Genomic DNA, 18,844 nt, shown 5'->3' with positions numbered 1-18,844 from the left:
GCCAGTTCATGGTTTCAATTTTTAACATATTACCTATATGCAGCAAAGAGACTGATTCTAATATATTTTACAAATGCGAATAAAGTCCCTTTCCCTTTCAAATTTTCTCCCTGTGCCCTTTATCTCAAGATGTTGACCAGTGTTGGAGTGAAATTAATGCACAGTAGCATCGTTGCGAGCCTCATCAAATTTTCATTCTTCATTAGTGAGCTAGACTGCAAACACAGAGGAGCTATCACAAATGTGTAATGACCTTGCCTTCATTTAATACTTCCCACTTTCTGGTTGCTAAATAGCAGCTAGAAAACATGGGCGTCATTCTCCGACCCCCCGCCGGGTCGGAGAATGGCCGTTGGCCGCCGTGAATCCCGCCCCCGACCCCGCCGAAGTCTCCGGTACCGGAGATTGGGCGGGGGCGGGAATCGGGCCGCGCCGGTTGGTGGGACCCCCGCTGGATTCTCCGGCCCGGATGGGCCGAAGTCCCGCCCAGAAATTGCCTGTCCCGCCGGCATAAATCAAACCTGGTATTTACTGGTGGGACCAGGTGGCGTGGGCGGGCTCCGGGGTCCTGGGGGGGGGGCGCGGGGTGATCTGACCCCGGGGGGTGCCCCCACGGTGGCCTGGCCCACGATCGGGGCCCACCGATCCGCGAGCGGGCCTGTGCCGTGGGGGCACTCTTTTCCTTCCGCCTCCGCCACGGCCTCCACCATGGCGGAGGTGGAAGAGACTCTCCCCACTGCGCATGCGCGGGAAACTTGACAGGGCCGCTGAGGCTCCCGCGCATGCGCCGGGAAACTGACAGCGACCGCTGACTCTCTCGCGCATGCGCCGCATTTCCGCGCCAGCTGGCGGGGCAACAAACGCCATTTCCGCCAGCTGGCGGGGCGGAAATCCCTCCGGCGTCGGCCTAGCCCCTCAATGTTGGGGCTAGGCCGCCAAAGATGCGGAGCATTCCGCACCTTTGGGCCGGCGCGATGCCCGTCTGATTAGCGCCAGTCGGCGGACATCGCGCCGTTGGGGGAGAATTTCGCCCCATGTCTCCATCTGAAATACCACCCATATGAACCCGAACAGAAAATGTGGTTGTTTTCACCAGTTGCATTCTGTGTTCTCTTTCAACCCGGGTGAGAAATATTTCAGAAAATAGAATTTTATTATAATTGTCGCTTAGAGCTTTTTGTTGATAATATAAAATTAATTAGAGCAGTTGGACAGTGCAACGCCTCACTGTTACGGCACTGGATTCTGTTTTTCAGATGAGACGTTGGGGTGAGGCTCTGTCTGCCCTCTCGGATAGATGTTTAAGATCCTGTGACATAATGAAGAGCAGGGTGTTTCTCCCCTATGTGGTGGCCAATATTTATTCCTTAACCAGTAGACTTGGTCACTTCATTGCTGTTTCTAAACTTCGCTGTATGCAAATTGGCTGTCCGTTTTCATACATTATAAAAGTGACTACTTCAAAAATAATGCATGAGTCGTAAAGCTCTTTGGGACACCCTGAAGGTTATTAATGGTGTAATGTCAAAGCAATTTATTTATTTATTTTGTTACATTTGCCCTCTATTCCTGATCCTCATTATCAAGGCTCATATGAATACAGAACCATTGGGAGATGTACTGTATCCCAGTAAATAGTCAGTGACTTTGGAGATGAGAGAACTGCCTGAAAAAAGATGGCTGAAGAAAATTAAGCATTGACTAAATTGTTTTATTTTCCTTGATAGAATTCTAATATAATCTGGAAATAAAGACTGCTTTAACCAGCCCATATTGTTCTTTATTCATTTTAAAAATAATTAATTATTTCTGTAACTTCTGACTGTATATTGGCAGACGATAGAACTGGATTTTCTTTGAAAGGCAAACAAAAATAAAATTTGAGCCAGGTACTTTATTGGGCGAGCTTTTGAATATAAAAGCAGTGATGTAATGATGGAACTGTATAAACCTCTAGTTAGGCCATAGAGAGTTGTGTACAGTTCTGGACACCATATTACAGGAAGAACATGATTGCTGTTGAAAGGGTGCAGAAGAGATTTACAAGAATGGTCCCGGGGCTTGAAAATTGCAGCTAAGGGGCGCGATTTAATGGGGGAGAAAAAGAAGTCCCATTGTGGTCAGGTTTAGTGGGGTGTTTACAAGTGCCAGGAATGACCCCGCTAGTGAACAGGACTGTTATCTTTTTCGGGCCTCAGTGGGGAAGGACCTGCCAGGCTGGCGGTGGCATTGGTGCCAGAGTGCCACGCTGCCCAGAGGACAACCACCCGGTGGCTTCCAATCAGCTAGGAGACCCCTCTCACCACCCCCCCTCCTCTCCCACTCCCCTCCCTCCATCTCCCTCCCCCCCCCCCCCACCAATCACCCTCTCACTGGCCTGTCGCCGAGATTTACAGGCCACATCCCGAATCCGGGGAACTATTAGGCTATTAGATTTCGCCCCCGAGGAGAGATTGGAAAGGCTAACGTTATTTTCCTTAGAACAGAGGTGGCTAAGGGGTGACCTAATTGAGCTGTACAAAGTTATAAAAGGCCAAACAGGGTAGATAAGAAAGACTTGTTTCCCCTAGCTGAAGGGTCATTTCCCAGGAGGCATTGATGATTTAAGGTGATTGGTAGAAGGAATAGAGAAGACAGCAGGAAAACCTTATTAACCCAGAGGGTGGTGGGCGCCTGGAACTCACTGCCTAAGTTGGTGTTTGCGGCTGAAATGCTCAACTCTTTAAAAGGCACCTGGATCTGCATCTGAAATGATGTAACCTGCAAGGCTACGGACCAGGTGCTTGAAATAAGTGGTTGGTTAATTTTTTCTCGTTTTTGGCTAGTGGTCTTTCTACACCGTAACATTTCGATTGTTTTACTGGACAGCTCTCTTTTTTTTTTATTCATTTGATGGGCCAGCATTTATTGCCCATCCCAATTGTCCTTGAACTGAGTGGCTTGCCAGGCCATTTCAGAGGGCAGTCAAGAATCAACCACATCACTGTGGATCTGGAGTTACAAGTAGGCCAGACCAGGTAAGGGTGGGAGATTCCTTCCCCTAAAGGAAATTAGTAAATTATTAGTTCCCATCAGTGAATTATTAATCCAGTGACAATACCACTACCCCACCATCTCCCCTGATTATAATGAGCAATAATTATCTGAAAGAGTAAAAACAAAATTTAATTTGACATGGCCAGTGTCTGTATCCTGACATTCATTTGATGATCAAAAAAATTGAACAATTTATTTAATGCTGTTTCCCCCCCCCCCCCCCCCCCCCACCTTTTCCATCTACTTTTCAGTTAATTTTCTTCCCTCCTCACCTGAAGTCATTTGTTTCCTTGTTAAATCCATGGGCGGGATTCCCAGCCGGCGGGATGCTCCGTTTTGCCAGTGCCCAGGGGTTTCACGATGGCGTGGGGCTGCCCCATAATAAGAAACCCCATTGACTGGCTGGCGTAATGGAGAATCCCGCCCATGTGTTCTGAGTGTATGGAGGCACTATATTTTAATCTAATTTTGCCAATCACCTCCCATTAATGTTAAACACAAAATTTTCTCTTGAATTTTAGATTACTTAACTACAAATTACCTCAGACTGACAGGGATCACGGAATTGAGGGTGGTTTACATTCAGTGCAGTTTCATTTGATTTAGGGCTTAAATTGCACACTTTAATTTCCTTCCTAATAATATTAGGCAGTTAATTGCAATTATAAAATAAAGTGTACCAGCCTGCAAATTAAGGGCCATTTTCGGATTCTTCAAACAAATTTAATGTAGTGTAATTTTAACTGCAACACATTGGAGCACTGACGAGCAGCAGTAAAGAATTGGGGAGTTTTAGTTCCATTCCTCTCATTCAGTGCCAATTCTAAACCTGGGCATGCTGTTATGTAGTGGCTCAGTTCACAGGTAGAGTCTACTCTCACTTTCAAATGGCTAATTCAAGCTCTTTGCAAATGTGCTGTGTCTTGAAGTGGGTGGGAAAGAAATAAAGCTAATAATGTTATGTTGGTGCACTTGCAAAGACTCTTCATCCCTACCCAGTAATATGCCAACTACTTCTGTAGTTTGTTCCATAAATGCTTCCAACTGCACCATCCTAATCCATTTCAGATTCTTGAAAACTGGCAGGAAAATGTAGCTAAGTTTCAACGCCTAAGTGGAGTACCTTGTGTCGTCAATTACTAAGTAGATACGGTTTTATGATTTCTTGGCTGACTTCCAAGGTTTTTCTTCATCTTTCAGTTTGCGAAGAAAATGAACAGTGAGCCTAATCCATTTGTTCAGCTGTCAGTGGGACATGACACATATGAAAGTAAGGTAAGCAGCCCTTCTGTTTATCATGGAGCCCAGTTTTAGTTATCATCCAGGCCTGAGTTTATTTTGACAAATTCAGTGACATTTCCCGGCAGCAGCAGGAGACCTTTAAATGGACATCAAGTCCCCATCTAGGGACCTCAATTGACCCACGGGGAAAGGGGGGACCCATTGCCTCCCCACTGTGGGTAAAATGCCCTCCAGGTGGGCAGGTTGATATGCACCATTGTTTGCACTTTGCCACAAATGCACAGGAGTGCCATTGGGCGTGATGCTGCTCCCATGGCACCCAATTTTACTCCCACCTGTCAACCCGCCCCTGAGGGTTCAGCTCCAAGTCTATTACTCATATGCCTGCTGACCTACATTGGCTTCTGGTCTGGAAATGTCTTTATTTTAAAATTCTCATCCTTGTTTTCAAATTCCTCCATGGCCTTTCTCTTTCTGTCATTACAGCCTCCTACATCCCTCCTAGTTCTCTGAACCCTTCCAATTCTGGCATTCTGAGCATCTCCAGTTTTTAATCAACTATTGGTAACCAATGTTGTATTTTGCTACTTCCCTTTTACCGATGACTCTATCCTCCCTGCTCACTCAGGGCAGAACTGTGTCCCTTTCACCACCCCATCACGTCACCATGCCTTCCCTCACTTGTGGCCTCGAGTTCTTGGCGATCCTAGGCTTCTGGTGGGTGCAGTACTGGTAGTTGCCACAGCTTCTGATGGTACTGAAAGGCAGTGCAGAGCCATCAGCTTCTGATTGGCCAGCAGGCTCTGGTGGTGCGGAGCAGATGGTATTTCCCACCCCGGAGTCCCAGCTTCCAGGGAAGTCCCACCATTGACCAGTTAAGTGTCTGATAGGAAATTAAATCTCGCAGCTCTTCACCAATGGAGGCAATATTGGGCTGCTAGTTCTTCAGTCAGTGAGCGGGACACAGGCTGCCCTATCTGTGGCCAGCAATGAGATACGTCTTTTCTAAATATAGTGATTGTTTGTGTGATGTACAACAGGTGACTGATATACCTGTCTCCATTCAACTGCACAGTGGTCTGGAGAAAAGTACACCTGACATTCCTGACACAAACCAATTATTTTGAGTTGTCTATTACATAGAATTAGGGATTCCTCAAAATATTTTGGGTGCGTTTCTCTGGCCGCGTTGCGCTCGAGCGAGAGCACAACACCGGCTGGAGAAGGGAGAGCCCACTCGCTGGTTTCCCAGCAGTTTCAGAGCATCGTGGGATTTACCCAAACCCAGTGAGGCGTTGGATTCAAAGCACCACGCAAAAAGGGCAGGACCAAACGGCGCTCCCTGAAGTATGTCTTCAACCTACTTAAGTGCTACTCATCCGGAATACAATGGCCTCTCGATTCTCCGGCCTCCCAAGGGAGGCTGCAGCTGGCTGCCGATGTGTGCTGGTCCACAAGAACGTGGACCAGGCGAAACGGCACCCTGGGGTCTCCTGGGCTATCTGGGATCCCGGGTGGCGAGGGATAGTGCAGAGTGGCTCCCTGGCACTCTTTCTCTCTCTCTCTCTCTCCCCCCCCCCCCCCCCCCCCCCCCCCCCGGCACTGCCAAGCTGGATGGAGCACTGCCCTGGTCTCCAGGGTGCCAGTGCACAAGTGCCAGGGTGGCACTGTCAAGGGTCCGGGCCTGAGGGGGGCTATGCCTATGAAAGGAGGGTGATGGGGTGGTTTGAAGGATGGTGTGCAGAGCAGGTAAGTAGGGGCCTCTGGGCGGTTGGGACGGGTAAGCGTCCTGGAAGAGGAGGGGGTGCTCTCAGGGGTATTGGGGAGCCTGAAGAGGGGGGCCCCTAGGGACCCCATAGCGGGGTGTCCTCACTTGGCAAGTTTGTGGTGGTGCCCATGTGTATGGGGGTGACATTGCCTATGGGTGGGGTGTGTGGGGAACCCACAAGCTCACTTAGAAATCAGGCCACCCTTTAAAAATGGTTCCCCAATGCTAAAAAAAATTCTAAGTGTGGGCTAAGCCAGTGAGAAACTCCGCAGGGTCCAAAAAAGTGTCATTGAATCGGAGTGGGGAACACACCCCGAGAAACTCCCTGGAAAACCCGCCACAATGAACTTCAACATTTTTGGGGATAATTGTGCTTTTTATGTGCTCTATCGAATCTTAACGCTCATATAAAAGAAATTCTGTGTGGTTCATTGATTATCTGAATCCTCTGATTTGATGATGACTGACTTATGCACAGTTTATTTCATAGAACTCATTCTGACAGTGTGTTACCAGTTGGATATGGGTGCAATCTAAGGGGAAAGTTTCGAAGTGTCATTTCAGACGGTTTTGGCTGGTAGTTTCTCCCTGGCTCTTTCGGAATGTTCCCCATCACTATTTAACCACACTTGGTCATTTCTCTGGGCCCTGGAGAGTTCCTCTCCGGGCTAGCCCACACTTTGAATTACTTTCATTGCTAAGGAGCTGAACTCGCTCTCCAGACCGGCTCCTCCGGAATCGGGCCATTTTGAAAGGGTGCCCGATCTCTAAGTGCGCTTGAGGGTCCCCCACACCCATGGGCAATGTCACCCCCCATGCACATATGCATTACCTCAGCCCCCCCGCCCCGCCCCGCAAGAGACAACACCCTGCTATAGAGTCGCGTGAATCCTTTTCAGGTTTTCCCACACCTCATTTTGGCCCCCCCCCCCCCGCGCAACCTTCTGGAAGCCCCTCCCCTTCATACCCGCCCTTCACCCCCAACCCGTCATACCCCTTTCATCCCTCCTTTCATGGCTATGGCCCTTGGCAGGGCCACCTGGGCACCAAGGCACTGGCACCCTGACAGTGCCATCCGGGCACCGTGGTAGTGCCAGGATGGCAGTGCCATGGTGCCAGCCTGGCATTGCCAATCTGCCTGGGTGCCAGAGGGAGAGCCAGGGTGCCACACTGCCCTATCCCTGACCACCTAGGGGTCTCCAATTGCCCATGCTTGTGTGGATGAGCACTAATTGGCACCCATGTGACCCCCCTCTGGGGAGCCAGTTACATCACGGGAGGTCGTTAGATCAGGTTTCCATCTCGCTAATGAGATGGAGATTGGCCTCAATTAGCTTCATGGAGTCACAGAATCCCTACAATGCAGAAGGACGCCATTTAGCCCATCGAGTCTGCACTGACACACTGCCTAGATCCAGACCCCGCCCTAACTCTGTAACCCCACGTAGTCACACATCTTTGGACACTGGGCAATTTAGCATGGCCAATCCACCTAACCTGCACATCTTTGGACTGTGGGAGAAAACCGGAGCACCCGTAGGAAACCCACGCAGCCACGAGTAGAATGCAGACTCCACACAGTCACCCAAGGTCGGAATCGAACCAGGGTGCGAACTACTGGGCCACCGTGCCACCCTGCGCACTGCGCCTAGGCGGGATCCGGATCCCACCAACGGTAGCAGGCTGGTTAGATTACAAACTGCTCGACGCCCGGTGCGATTCCCGATTGGGCTTGTCCCGCGATCTAAACGGTCCGCAAGGATCCTCACTGGGCGCAACGCAGCCGTTAAATCGCCCTTGGTGTTACCAGTTGGATATTTTGTGTTACCTGTTGGATATTTTTAATAGCAAACAACAAGAAAATTGTTTGCAATTCGTATACCCTGGACATGCCATCAATGAGGTTCTGGCTTATTTATCATATTGTCTTGGCTGTCATCATTTGCAGATCCGATATCGGACCACAGAACCTGTTTGGGAAGAAGCATTTACTTTCCGCATCCATAATCCACTGACTGTGGACCTGGATATTGAGGTAGTGGGCTTAAAATAAACTGTTTAAGTTTTTATTATATTATGTTAGCTTTTGGTAAACAACTATTGGAAACAACACATCAGAAGTTTCTGTTGAAGTTTGCAGTAGGAAACCAAACAATTTTCTTGATTTGTGTGAGCAACATGTACTGTATATCAAAACGTTTCAGAACAGCTGTGTTTGCCTGAACAATGTATTAATTTGACAATTTAAACCAGAATTCAGAGTTGAGGAAGCTAATAGTGATGTGTATGGTCAGTAACAATGAGCTGTCTTATTTTAGTAAAGGAAATGGTGTTCATTTTAAATTAAGATTTGCAACAAAAAGGAATAATTTATTCCCCTGGTAAGTTGTTGGATGTGAAGTTACAGGATGGAATTTAAACCCTAACCCACTCCTCACTCTAGAGGTGGGGGCTGCCGCTTGAGTGAGCAGAATGGATGCAAGGAATCCTGCCACCTTTCCCCAATTAAGTCCAGGCGGGAAGGTTTGAGAATGGCCCTGAGGCACCGGGAGGGGGGGTCTCACCATGTGGAGATACTGACGAGTAAACTCTGATCGAGGGGCATGGCATCAGGAAGGGGATGCCCACTGAGAACCACCCCCAGCGCTTCCCTACGAATCTCCTCCCCCTCACACCAGAGACCCCTCTCCCTGTGACCCCCATCCTGCTAACACCTACCTTTCTCCAGGGATCACACAATCAATCCCGCTAAAGGCCCAATTCTTACCAGCAGTGGTCACTGATTCCAGTGTTACTGCCAGTGATGGAGAGCTGTTGATTTTTGACGGGCAGTGCTCAGGGGTGGGATTTTCACCGCAATGATGAAAGTCCTAGAATTAAATGTCCCCCGTGGAGCCAGGAGCCTAGGCATCAGGGTTCCCACTGCAAATTAAGGACTTGATTCTCTGAGGGCTCCAGGAGATCATGTTGGTGGAGTTTTGGTGACTGATGTGTTTCCCCCCCCCCATACCATAATTTTGTGAAATGAAATTTATTATCTCTAACCATGACTACCAAGAAGTGCATAAAATTCTGAGAGCCCTCCTAAACTGGACATGTGCCACTGCTTATCTTTGAGGGGTATACAGTTTAGGTTGGACAGGCTCGTAAAGGTTGTTTAATATTGTTTTGACTGTTATACCTGCTTGGGCACACCCTTTTCTGGCAAAAATGCAAGGTATTCCATCTGCTTCAGATCTTTGTCAGTGACACTTTGAGTTCCAATAGCTAGTACTGGGTTTAACTGTCCCACTGTTCAATTTAGCATACCTCCCTCCATTGTCCCTAATATGGAATTGTATAGCTCGATGTAGCTGCAGAAATTGGAAACGGCTGTGTTTACTATCTCTGCGATTCATTCATTCATGAAATTGGAGCACCAAAGCCGGACTGCCTGCCGATAGTACAAAATCAGGGTATATTTTGTTGTTCCTGTTTGATTGTATGTTGCTTGGTGCTTTGGAATGTTACTGTTGTTTGTTTTTTTCCAGGCTAAAGATGACCATCACCAGTGCTCACTAGGTTCATTTAACCTACCTCTTAAACAGTTGCTGGAAGCTGAAGGCCTAACAATGGACCAGCGATTCCAATTAAACAATTCTGGTTCCAGCAGCACACTCAAGATGAAGATAATGCTGAGAGTACGTGTGAACAGTGTCTTTGTATCTTAAGCAAAAGGCTATCTCCAATTTTCTCCAGTTAAGGCTGTTGTTTTAAGCTAGTGACCAGCTTTTGCAAATTGCCTTCAGAGAACAGTCATGTTTCTGATATTCAACTTGAAAACTTTGCTGTCATCAGGATATTCCTGCATGTGTTAATTCCTTAAAATAAATAATTAATTGACAATGCTGTGATATTTTAGCGGCAGGTTTGACCAATTCAGCATGTTAACAGTTTACTTTAGAATATGATTTTTAAAGTAAATAATAAACCTTGTATGAAAAATACTTCTGCCACATGGTTGTACTACCTAGTATTTTGAGGAGCTAGTTTCGCAGTGCAGCCTGGAGATGGCAGCGAAAGATGCAGCTGAGGATAAAGCTCAACCACAGGGTATCAGAGAACACCGTCTAAAAATGTACATGGTTTAACTGTGTTAAATGTAGGAAAGCTGTTTCTGAATGTGTTCACATAACTCGGCCAAACATTAACTCCTATATACACAGTTATTGACAGAAGAGCTCTGTACCATACGTGCTCTGGCTGGGCTAAATTTATTCCAGAGCGGTTATAGTTGCTAGATAATAAAAAGGAGATTATGTGAGCTGCACTCCGTTGGCTGAACATCTGATTCATGATGCAGAATGAGGCTGACAGAATAATACAGTGCAGAAGAGGCCCTTCAGCCCATCGAGTCTGCACCAGCGCATGAAAGGCACCTGACCTGCCTACCAAATTCCATTTGCCAGCACTTGGCCCATAGCCAATGCTGTGATGTTAGCATTAGGAAGGGGAAAGAGAGATCATCTCTCATCCAGGTACTTTTTAAAGGATGTGAGGCAACCCACCTCTACCACCCTTTGCCCGGGCAGTGCATTCTGGACTGTCACCATCCTCTGGGTAAAACAGTTTTTGCTCAAATCCCTCCTAAACCTCCTTCCCCTCACCTTGAACTTGTGTCCCCTCTTAACTGTCCCTTCAATTAAGGGGAACAGCTGCTCCATATCCACCCTGTCCAAGCCCCTCATAATCTTGTACACCTCAATCAGGTCACCCCCCACTCTTCTCTGCTCCAACAAAAACAACCCAAGCTTATGCAACATCTCTTCAAAACTTAAATGTTCCATCCCAGGCAACATCCTGGTGAATTGCCTCTGCACCCCGTTTGATTCCCGTACCGACTGAGGTTATTCATGGAGTCTCGCCTTCTCAACCTTGCCGCTCGCTTGAGGTGTGGTGATGCTCAGGTAAAATCATCACCAGTCAACTCTCGCCATCAAAGGGGTGAGCAGCCTATTGTCGTCTGGGACTATGGCAACTTTCCTTACTAATCCAACTGCACGAGCTCCAGGTCTTGTATGTTTGTAGAGTGCTATATTTGCAACGGCTTGGTTAAGACGAAAACGTACTTTATTTTACAATGTTATGTACAGCTCCAGTAGATCCCTACTGGGTCTTCTCTAGTCGGTACCTTAATAGCCGACTCTAGTTATACAAGCCAAGTATTGTTAAGGGTCCCCCACCCCCTTATAGGCGAGCTCGTACTCTGCAAGATCCACTGGGTAGTTAATCATCCCTACCCCTCAGATCCATATGGGTTCTAACAAGTATCCAACTGCACCTGACTGTCCTGCGTGTTAGTTTTGCCCAATCCTCCTATTGCAGTCAAGCAGGTTATACCTGTTGTGAGGTGTTGTTCATAGTTCGGTAGGTCTTATTAAGGTCTTCATTGTCTTAGATAGTTCAACAGTAAGTATTTATTAACTACATGAAACTGTATACATAGATGCAGCAAAGATCCAGGCTAAGAGCTGTCTCCATGCTTGCTTCTACACATAGCTGTGTCCAACACTACATGACTTGGGTGGGGTGCTCTTTCCAAGTGCCAGTGCAAACATGATCGGCCGAATGGCCTCCTGCTGCACTGTAAATTCTATGATAATCTATGATGACCCTTAGGTGCAGATCATATATTCTCTTACATCATTGTGTCTGGTACAGTCCCATGTAATTCCATGTTAACTCTTTATGCGCCAGACTTTACTGCATCTCTCTTTCTCCCCCCCCCCCCCCCCAAGTCTTTATCCATCATATTTACAAGTTATCCCAGTTTACCCCATGTACTAAATCATTAGTACTACCCCAACTCCCTCCCTCTAGTCTCTAAGTTCAGGCGGTCTGGAGGCCTTATACCTCTTTTATATCTTGTGCTCACTACTAATGGAGGATGGTAGGTTATGTCGCTGTAGGTAAACTTTGGTGAATTGGAGGTTTTCCTGCACCTGAATGTCTTTCCACTCTCTTTCCATTGTTTGGTATTGAATAGGTCTTTGTTAGTTCCCCAGTTGTAGTGATAGTTTAGCAATTGGTTCATCCTGTTCTTTTATGGGGCAGACGAATTTTGGGCTTGCTCTATAGTGTTTTTCTCACTTCTGCCTTCATGTGACTCACCCTGGCGCACACTGGGATAGAAGATGGCTCTTCCTGTTGTGAGGGTGTGACTTGGTAGTAAGCTCACCTTTGCGTTTGATTGTATGGTGTGCTATCGTCAGTGGATGGCTGCTTCTTAATTCCAGCATCTTTTGCAGCACTGTCATGCTGACTGCAGATTTCAGCATCTGCTCTGTGGTCTCAGGGTTTACTTGTCCGGTTGTCATCACAGCTGGAGATTGAGGCTCTTCTCATTGCTGGTTCTCTTGATTGTCAAGTACTTGAGGTGTTGTGGTAACCATCAGGTTAAGGGACTTTGGGCACCTGTAATGAAAGTGGACATACCTGCTCAGCACAGAGAGAAGACAATTCAGAGCTGACGTCCCAGTTGAAGGAATCTTTCTTGTTGGAGCTCTTGGAAACTTTTGGTTCTGTATAAGTTATGGCAGTGGTTAACATGAATCTCTACCATTTTGACGAGATTCAGGGCTACACAAGCATCTCTGCTCAAGAGAGGCGAAAGAATGGTTCCGGGTGATGTACATGAGCTTGAAGATTTGTTTTCTGCTGTACCGTAATGCTTCCAGAATCATGCCTATGACTGGAAGTCGGATTCTTCCAAGTCCATAAAGTGGTGTGTCTGTTGCTCGTAGCTAGTGGCATCGCAACCACTGTTCTTTGCGTCATATGACTGTAACACTGGCTCTCATGTCCAATTTAAAGTTGGTGAGATGGCTGTTAACTGAGATATCCACATTTCAGAACGAAAATCTAGAATCTTTGACCTCACCCAAGATGTATGGTTGTGTGTCCTTTTGGTGTGCTGTATTAACCTCGTGACTCTTGGGATCTTTGATGTGTTTTGATGTCTTTGTACAGCTTCCCGAAGTGTCTTATTCCATTGCATAGAAAGCATTGGGTTGAAATTTCCAGGCACTAATCACGCCTGTTGGGGTACTTTTCTCCCTTTAGTATAGATCTGTGCTGCAAATGGTTTTCTGATTGCCAGACATTCTGGAATGCTTTCTCAAGGGTTAGATCTTCATTTGAAGCATGTCTGAGAGTGCGTCATCCATCACCACAACAACTATTGTGTCCCAGATTCGGTCAGATTTCAGGACACCGTAACCATCTCCTTCATTTATTCTGTATAGCTCATTAATGTAGGAATTGGCAGATTGTCCTGGCTGCTGGAAAGTTTATTAAACTTAGCCCTTTAAAAAATGTTGTTACTCCTGAGGTTAAAATAAGCATCAAATGATTTTAAAGCTCATCAAATTTTGTAGCGATCTGTTGATTCCTTGTCTAGCTGTTTCATCATCAGCTATTGGGCCTACTGAATAAAGCAGAATGTTAACTTGTTCAGTTTCTGTCTTTTTATCCCGACCCAAAATAATGATTTATTCATGATGGATGTTGGGGTTGGGGATAGGTGTGTGAACTCTCTTGAGAACATCAATGTATCAAAGGAGGAAGTATTGAGTATCCTAAATTGCATTGATGTAGGCAAGTCCCCGGGGCCAGATTGGATCTATCCCAAGTTACTGCGGGAGGCAAGGGGAGAAATAGCTGGGGCCTTAACAGATATTTTTACATCCTCTTTGACCACAGGTGAGGTTCCAGAGAAATGGAGACTAGCCAATGTTATTCCTTGTTTAAGAAAGGAAGCCGGGATAATCCAGCAAATTATAGGCCGATTGAACCTGACATCAGTGGTGGGGAAGCTTTTGGAAAAGATGCTGAGGGACAGTATATTTGCACATTTGGAGGAAAATGGACCAGTTAGTGACCGGCAGCATGGTTTTGTATGGAGTCGGTCATGTCTCACCAACTTGATTAAGTTTTTTTGAAGAGGTGACAAACAAAATTAATGAGGGTAGGGCTGTGGATGTAGTTTATATGAACTTTAGTAAGGCATTTTGCAGACTGGTACAAAAATTAAAATCACATGGGATTCAGGGTGGGCTGGCGAGATGGATACAGAACTGGCTTGGTTATAGAAAACAGAGTAGTGGTGGAAGGTTGATTTTCAGAATGGAGATCTGTAGCTAGTGATGTTCCACAGGGATCAGTGTTGGGGCCTCTGTGTTTGTAGTATATATAAATGATCTGGGGGAAAATGTGGGTGATCTGATTAGTAAGTTTGTGGATGACATGAAGGTTGGCGGAGCTGCTGATAGTGCCGAGGATTGTCAGAGGATACAAGGTATGAATTCTACTGTAAATGGTAGAACCCGCCAGTAGTGGACAGCCCAGTGAGGCAGAGAATCCCACGTTAGTGCAAAAAATGGGATTAGCACTGGGTGCCGACCCGTTTCTGATGCGGCAGCCCCCGCTGGTGGCGGGATTGAGGTTCATGCCCCAGATCCTGCGGGTCAGGCCCATGGGATTCTCCAGTCCTCTGGATCAGCAATCACATGGGTGAGAATCACTACAAGCATTGGAGGTCTCTACATGGCCTGAGACAGGGCAGGGTGGCCCCCTGGCTTGGTATTGACAGGCTGGCACATTGGCACTGCCACCCTATCCGGGTGGCACTGCCAAAGTTCAGGGACTGAGGGGGGTCATGCCCATGAAAGGAGGATGGAGGGTGGGTGCCAGGCGGGTGTGAAGGGGCCGCTGGAAGTTTGGGGGGGGGGGTGGTGAAGTGTTGGGCCCGAAAGGGGGCATGGGAAGGCCTAAAAAGATGCGGGTACACAACAACCCCCATAACGGGGTGTTATCTCTTAGCTGGGAGGGGGGGGGTAATGCCCATATGTGTGGGGGGTGACATGGCCTGTGGTGGGGGGGATGTACAGGACCCTCAACCCCAGTTTGTTTTCCTTTTTTTTTAAATTTGGAATATCCAATTCTTTTTTTTCCAATTAAGTGGCAATTTAGCGTGGCCAATTCACATCCCTGTACATCATTTTGGGTTGTGGGGGTGAGAGCCACGCAGACACTACGAGAATGTGCAAACTCTACACGGACAGTGACCCGGGGCCGTGGTTGAACCTGGGTCCTTGGTACCGTGAGGCAGCAGTGCTAACCACTGTGCCACCGTGCTGCCCCTACCTTTGTTTTCCTAATGGAAGCCACTGTGCTCAGTGTTCAGAGATGGGCACCACTAACACCCAGGGGCTCCCTCCTTCCCTGGCCTCCTAATCAAAACATACACCACATACTGCCTTTCCCTCCAAGCAACACCCTCCCATTCCCTCCGCACTGAGATGCCCTGTGCTTAGCTGGTCCAGCAATCTTTTATTCAAAATCATAGGGGACTAACATGCGATTGGATAGCAATAACAACCAAATAAGATGTGCTGAATGGTTTTCTTCATATATAACTGTCTTGCAAAAACCCATTTGATACCATCATTTTGGAATATTGCTTTTGCAGTCTTACCCATATAGTTGTTGGATACCTTTCTAAAACTTGTGAAATGATTCTCATATTCTCCTTCTCATCATAGATCCTTGCTCCTGGAATACCAGACAAAACGCCTGATCATTCTTCAGCTCAGTTAAAGAAGCAACCACCTCATAGCAAGGATGCTCGGAAACTAGCGTCAAAAATGCAACAGGGTACCCCCATAGAATCGAATACACCCACCCCTGATGGTCCTGCTGCTGACAGCACCAAAAAGCCTGAGAAGCTGAACAAGGAGGAGAACTACACTGCTTCCCATACCCCACAGAGCCCCTCCAATCTCCAGCAACCTCCACAAGCTGACACCATTTCCAACCAAACGGGCTCTCCATCGCACCTTTCTGCTAAGGAATCAACGCCAAGTATTGCTTCTGACATATCGCTACCCTTTGCTACGCAGGAGTTACACCAAAGGCTGCGCCAACTGCAAAAGTACAGCCCTCGCTATTGCTGTAGAGTGTGGTGGAGGGATTGAAAACTAAGGGAAGGGAGGGGAGGGGGATTGGGTGGGGGGGTGCATGATAGAATTGGTAACGGAGAGAATTCTTCCAATAATTAAAAGTAGTTTTAATTCGACCCATCGAGTCTGCACTGGCCCTCGGAAAGAGCACCCCACCCAAGACCACACCTCCACCCCATCCCCGTAACCCAGTCTAACCTTTCTTTGCACACTAAGGGCAGTTTAGCATAACCAAAATCCCATAACTTGCACATCTTTGAACTGTGGGAGGAATCCGGAGCACTCTGAGGAAAGCCACGCAGACACTGGGAGAACCTGCAGACTCTGCACACACAGTAACCCAACTGAGAATCAAATCTGGGACCCTTGAGCTGTGAAGCAACAGTGCTAAAGAGTCTTTTAAAGAGCCAGCAAAATTATTCTAATCCTGTTTCTCAGTTCAACTGCAGCTGAAACCCTTATGTGTCTTTGTTACCTCTAGACTGGACAATTGGAACTTCGTCCTGGTCTACATTCTACCCTCGTATGTAAACTGCGTTTAGCTAGATTACACCCTGAGTCACATTGGGCAAAAACTACTAGCAATTCTGCAATAAGTGGCATTAAGTAGCAATCTTCGATGTCTTGCAACTGCTTATGTAAGAAAATATCCCTCTCCAAAAGTAGAGAGCTATCTTTTTTTGTGTAGTTTTGGAGCAGAGTAAAAGTTGCTTTGCTCTGCACATAATCCATTTGCAGCACCTTCGCTGATAGCTGAACCGTTTAATTGTGCTTTGTCATCTTTTTAAAAACTAAGTTTGAAATCAGAACAATGCTTCGTAGCCTGTTGCCACTTGGCCCCTCATTTTGTTTGCGTTGAAGCAGTAATGAATCATGGGTGGCACGGGAGAACTGGTGCTTCACAGCTCCAGGGTCTCGAGTTCAATTCCCGGCTTGGGTCGCTGTCTGTGCGGAGTCTGCATGTACTCCCGTGTCTGTGTGGGTTTCCTCCACTACTCCGGTTTCCTCCCACAGTCCAAAGATGTGCAGGCTAGGTGGAGTGGCCATGATAAATTGCCCTTAGTGGCCAAAAAGGTTAGGTGGGTTACTGGGTTACAGGGATAGGGTGGAGGTGTGGGCTTAAGTAGGGTGCTCTTTCCAAAGGCTGGTGCAGACTTGGTGGGCCGAATAGCCTCCTTCTGTACTGGAAATTCGATGGTACCATTCAGCAGAATAGATCTTAGCAGTGAATCTTTGTCCTTTTTATGTGTTGCAGCGGAACAACTCTTGGCCAATCGCCATTGGGACAGATTCAGCTGACGCTTCGGCACAGTTCTCAAAGAAACAAGCTCATTGTGGTTGTACATGCTTGCCGGTAGGTAAAACGACAGGCTTATGTGTTAGCACATACACATATGGGGTCCGTAAAGGGATGAAAGACAGTAGCTAGCATGTGTGTTTTGAGAAACATTGGTTTGTAATTTTGTGAATTAAAATGAGACCAATTCACATTTTTGAAGCGAGTTTATTATAGGTACTGAAAGCAGAACGTGCTGGCGGAACTCAGCAGGTCAGGCAGCATGACTTAAAACATTTGTTCTGTTTCGCTCTGCAGAGGTACTGCAAGAACTGCTAAGTTTTTCCAGTATGTTCTGTTTTTGTTTTGAATGTCCATTATCTGGTATTTTGTTTTTATTACAAGAAGTTCACTGATAAAGGTCAACAGCAGCTGATTCCTGTCTAGGTTTTTGCTGAAACAAGCTGGAGGGGCTGAATAGCTTACTCCTATTTTATTATGGAAGTTAGAAAGAACGTTGGGCTATCTTAGGTGGGTAACGGTTGTGTCCACAGTTTAAGTTGGGCATGCACAGACTACAAGGAGCAACTTTACCTGAAATAGTTTCTTCACTCCTGGCTTTTTTATTTTGTGCTGAAGAATTTAAGGAGTTTAGAGAAAATTATTTGCTTGATTTATGTCCAGTATGACTTAAGGGAGATGCTATGCTGTTACAGAATGAGAGAATGCACAGCAGAGTGAAGAAAAATTGAATGCTAAAGGTAGAAAATAGAAAGGCTTGTGTAAACTGGCATATATATGAGAAAAAACACCAGTAATTTGAAGTGTGAGTGTTTGCAGACAATAATGTAACTTGCGTTTGCATCACTTCTCGCTTCAAGAAGGAACAGAATTGGATACACACACAAAGGTCATTTAGACCATCATTTCTGTGCCAGCTCTCTGAATGTGTAATTCGCAGTTGTGCCACTCCCCCACCTTCTCTTCTGTGTTCTTCTGGAGTATGAAGCCAACGATGGTAATTGTTGTTTTTCTAGATTACTGGATATTGTACTTAAAAGTTTGCATTGATACTATTTGTTACATTTACTTTTCTCCTGCAGTAATTTGATAGCATTTTCTGAAGATGGCTCAGATCCATACATTCGATTGTACTTGCTGCCTGACAAAAGAAGATCAGGAAGGAGAAAAACATCTGTTCTGAAGAGACAGCTAAATCCAGTCTATGATGAAACGTGGGTAGATAAACCTTTCCATTTGTTCAAAATATTCAAGTTTGAGACCATTGCGTTATTGCCTAGATGTGTTGGTATTATTAATCCATGAAACTGAAGATCCACTACTCTAAGTGAGATTTGAGGTATAGCAGTCGCAACCGTCATTACATTTATAAGGAAGTAATTAACCATGCCAATGTTAGAGCATTTTGTGTTTATGGTTGGAATGTTGTTTCCTGTTGGAGATCATTACCTATGTGAGAATCCAAACATAGTTCCCTATAATAGGTCCACTTATATGCAGCAG

General features: G+C 46.4%; 1 protein-coding gene across 4 annotated transcripts in view; it reads left to right on the top strand.

The window, feature by feature from the left end:
- Positions 1–18,844, top strand: part of LOC140424807 (extended synaptotagmin-2-like) — a 338,421-nt gene that overhangs the window by 300,212 nt on the left and 19,365 nt on the right. For all 4 annotated transcript variants that reach the window (XM_072508235.1, XM_072508234.1, XM_072508233.1 and 1 more), the window contains 6 exons: positions 4,237–4,311; positions 7,995–8,081; positions 9,577–9,726; positions 15,628–16,016; positions 17,300–17,398; positions 18,424–18,555. In XM_072508235.1, the coding sequence (XP_072364336.1) occupies positions 4,237–4,311; positions 7,995–8,081; positions 9,577–9,726; positions 15,628–16,016; positions 17,300–17,398; positions 18,424–18,555 (932 nt within the window). The remainder of the gene's footprint in view (positions 1–4,236; positions 4,312–7,994; positions 8,082–9,576; positions 9,727–15,627; positions 16,017–17,299; positions 17,399–18,423; positions 18,556–18,844) is intronic.

Source organism: Scyliorhinus torazame, chromosome 6 (genome assembly GCF_047496885.1).
Source record: "Scyliorhinus torazame isolate Kashiwa2021f chromosome 6, sScyTor2.1, whole genome shotgun sequence".
NCBI classification, from domain to species: Eukaryota; Metazoa; Chordata; class Chondrichthyes; order Carcharhiniformes; family Scyliorhinidae; genus Scyliorhinus; species Scyliorhinus torazame.
The sequence above is the reverse complement of the archived record's forward strand: the minus strand, read 5'-3'. Positions and strand labels throughout refer to the sequence as shown.